Below are 1,344 nucleotides of genomic sequence, written 5' to 3'. Positions count from 1 at the left end.
TTCCAGAGCAAAGTGTTTAATCTGTTAATATTCATGCGAAAAGTTCCCGTAGCACACTTACTAACAAAACGTTATCCACCATGTGGCTTCATTGGTATTCTTAAGGCATACATTACTCGAAATACCCCAAAGTTTATGGAAACTTAGAGTGTTTTCACCTGTTGCATTTACAGGTCCAATTAGTTTCAGGTGGGAAACAGCAGGATCTAAAGGTGTTCCCCCAGTTTATAAGAAGTTCTCCTCTGGATTTCCCCCATTTCCACCCCAAATTAAAACTTGTGCCCTTGGCTGCCTGGAAAAACTGTGGTCTAACGTGAACAGTGTAGAGTTTAGAGCTACAGCATGCCTTAAATATCTGAGCATAACTGACAGCAAATGCCCCACCTTCCCAACTTCACCTCATCATTGAAATGACAAAACAGTGATTTGATACATATTTTGGATTGTGTACGCCATGGTGAACCGACTTGGGAGGTGGGGAAAGCAAGAAAGTTTTAGTGCTGGGTCATACCTATGACACTCTTAGCGAATGAAGAGCGCTTGAGGGTGGCCAAGCCCAGATCACCGATCTTAACGGAGCCGGTAGGGCCGGTGATGAAGATGTTGTCGCACTTAAGGTCCCGGTGAATGATGGGTGGAGCCCTGGTGTGGAGGAAGTGCAGGCCCTTCAGGATTTGCCGGCACCAGCTCCGCAACACCTTTATCTTCATCACCTTGAAGCGCTTCAGATACCTGAGGAACAAAGACATTAGAGTTGAGAATTATCGCTATGTTCTTCTTCACTGGACCTGTTGACAGAGTAAAAACAAGCAACAGATGTATCAACAGAAGATGATACATGTCTACAGATCTCTGGTTTGGCGGTCCCATCTCAGATAGACAGTTTCAACCAATGAAACCATGAGGAGAACGAAAAATATTGAGAAAACTCTCTACTCAACAAGATCTCATTTCAGTCCATATGAGGATCAGGGAGAATTACATGATTACACGATGATGGGTCTAGGTCTTTGAAGCATCCTTATGAACAGTTGCATTCTCTCAGATGAGTCCCAGATAGAAGAGAGGACAACAGCATGTGAAGGTGGCGGTACAGCACTTGTTAGATTAGCTTGGCCTAATCAAATCTTGGAGCCAAGCCATAGCCAGGATTTGGCCTTATAATCCTCATTACAACAATCTACTCAGTTTAGGCACCAATACACAGGGAGCTGGGTACCCTTTATCCCATTATGCCCTAGGCGAAGATGGGCACAAGCTCACAAGCAAAACATACCGTATACAGCAGCACAATTGATTCATTTGTTACGGAACGAGACTTTATTTTAATCTGACACACCGTTT

The 1,344-nt window shown here is 44.0% G+C and overlaps 1 protein-coding gene across 1 annotated transcript in view; it reads right to left on the bottom strand.

Moving 5' to 3' along the window:
• LOC107578290 (serine/threonine-protein kinase WNK4-like) overlaps positions 1-1,344 on the bottom strand; it is a gene marked incomplete at its 3' end in the record, with an annotated part of 4,384 nt that overhangs the window by 1,143 nt on the left and 1,897 nt on the right. Inside the window, exon 2 of the mRNA XM_016264257.1 lies at positions 512-732. Coding sequence (XP_016119743.1) covers positions 512-732 — 221 coding nt within the window. The remainder of the gene's footprint in view (positions 1-511; positions 733-1,344) is intronic.

This window comes from Sinocyclocheilus grahami, unplaced genomic scaffold (assembly GCF_001515645.1).
Source record: "Sinocyclocheilus grahami isolate Dianchi unplaced genomic scaffold, SAMN03320097.WGS_v1.1 scaffold9587.1, whole genome shotgun sequence".
Classification (NCBI taxonomy): domain Eukaryota; kingdom Metazoa; phylum Chordata; class Actinopteri; order Cypriniformes; family Cyprinidae; genus Sinocyclocheilus; species Sinocyclocheilus grahami.
This window is presented reverse-complemented; position numbering and strand designations above follow the sequence as displayed.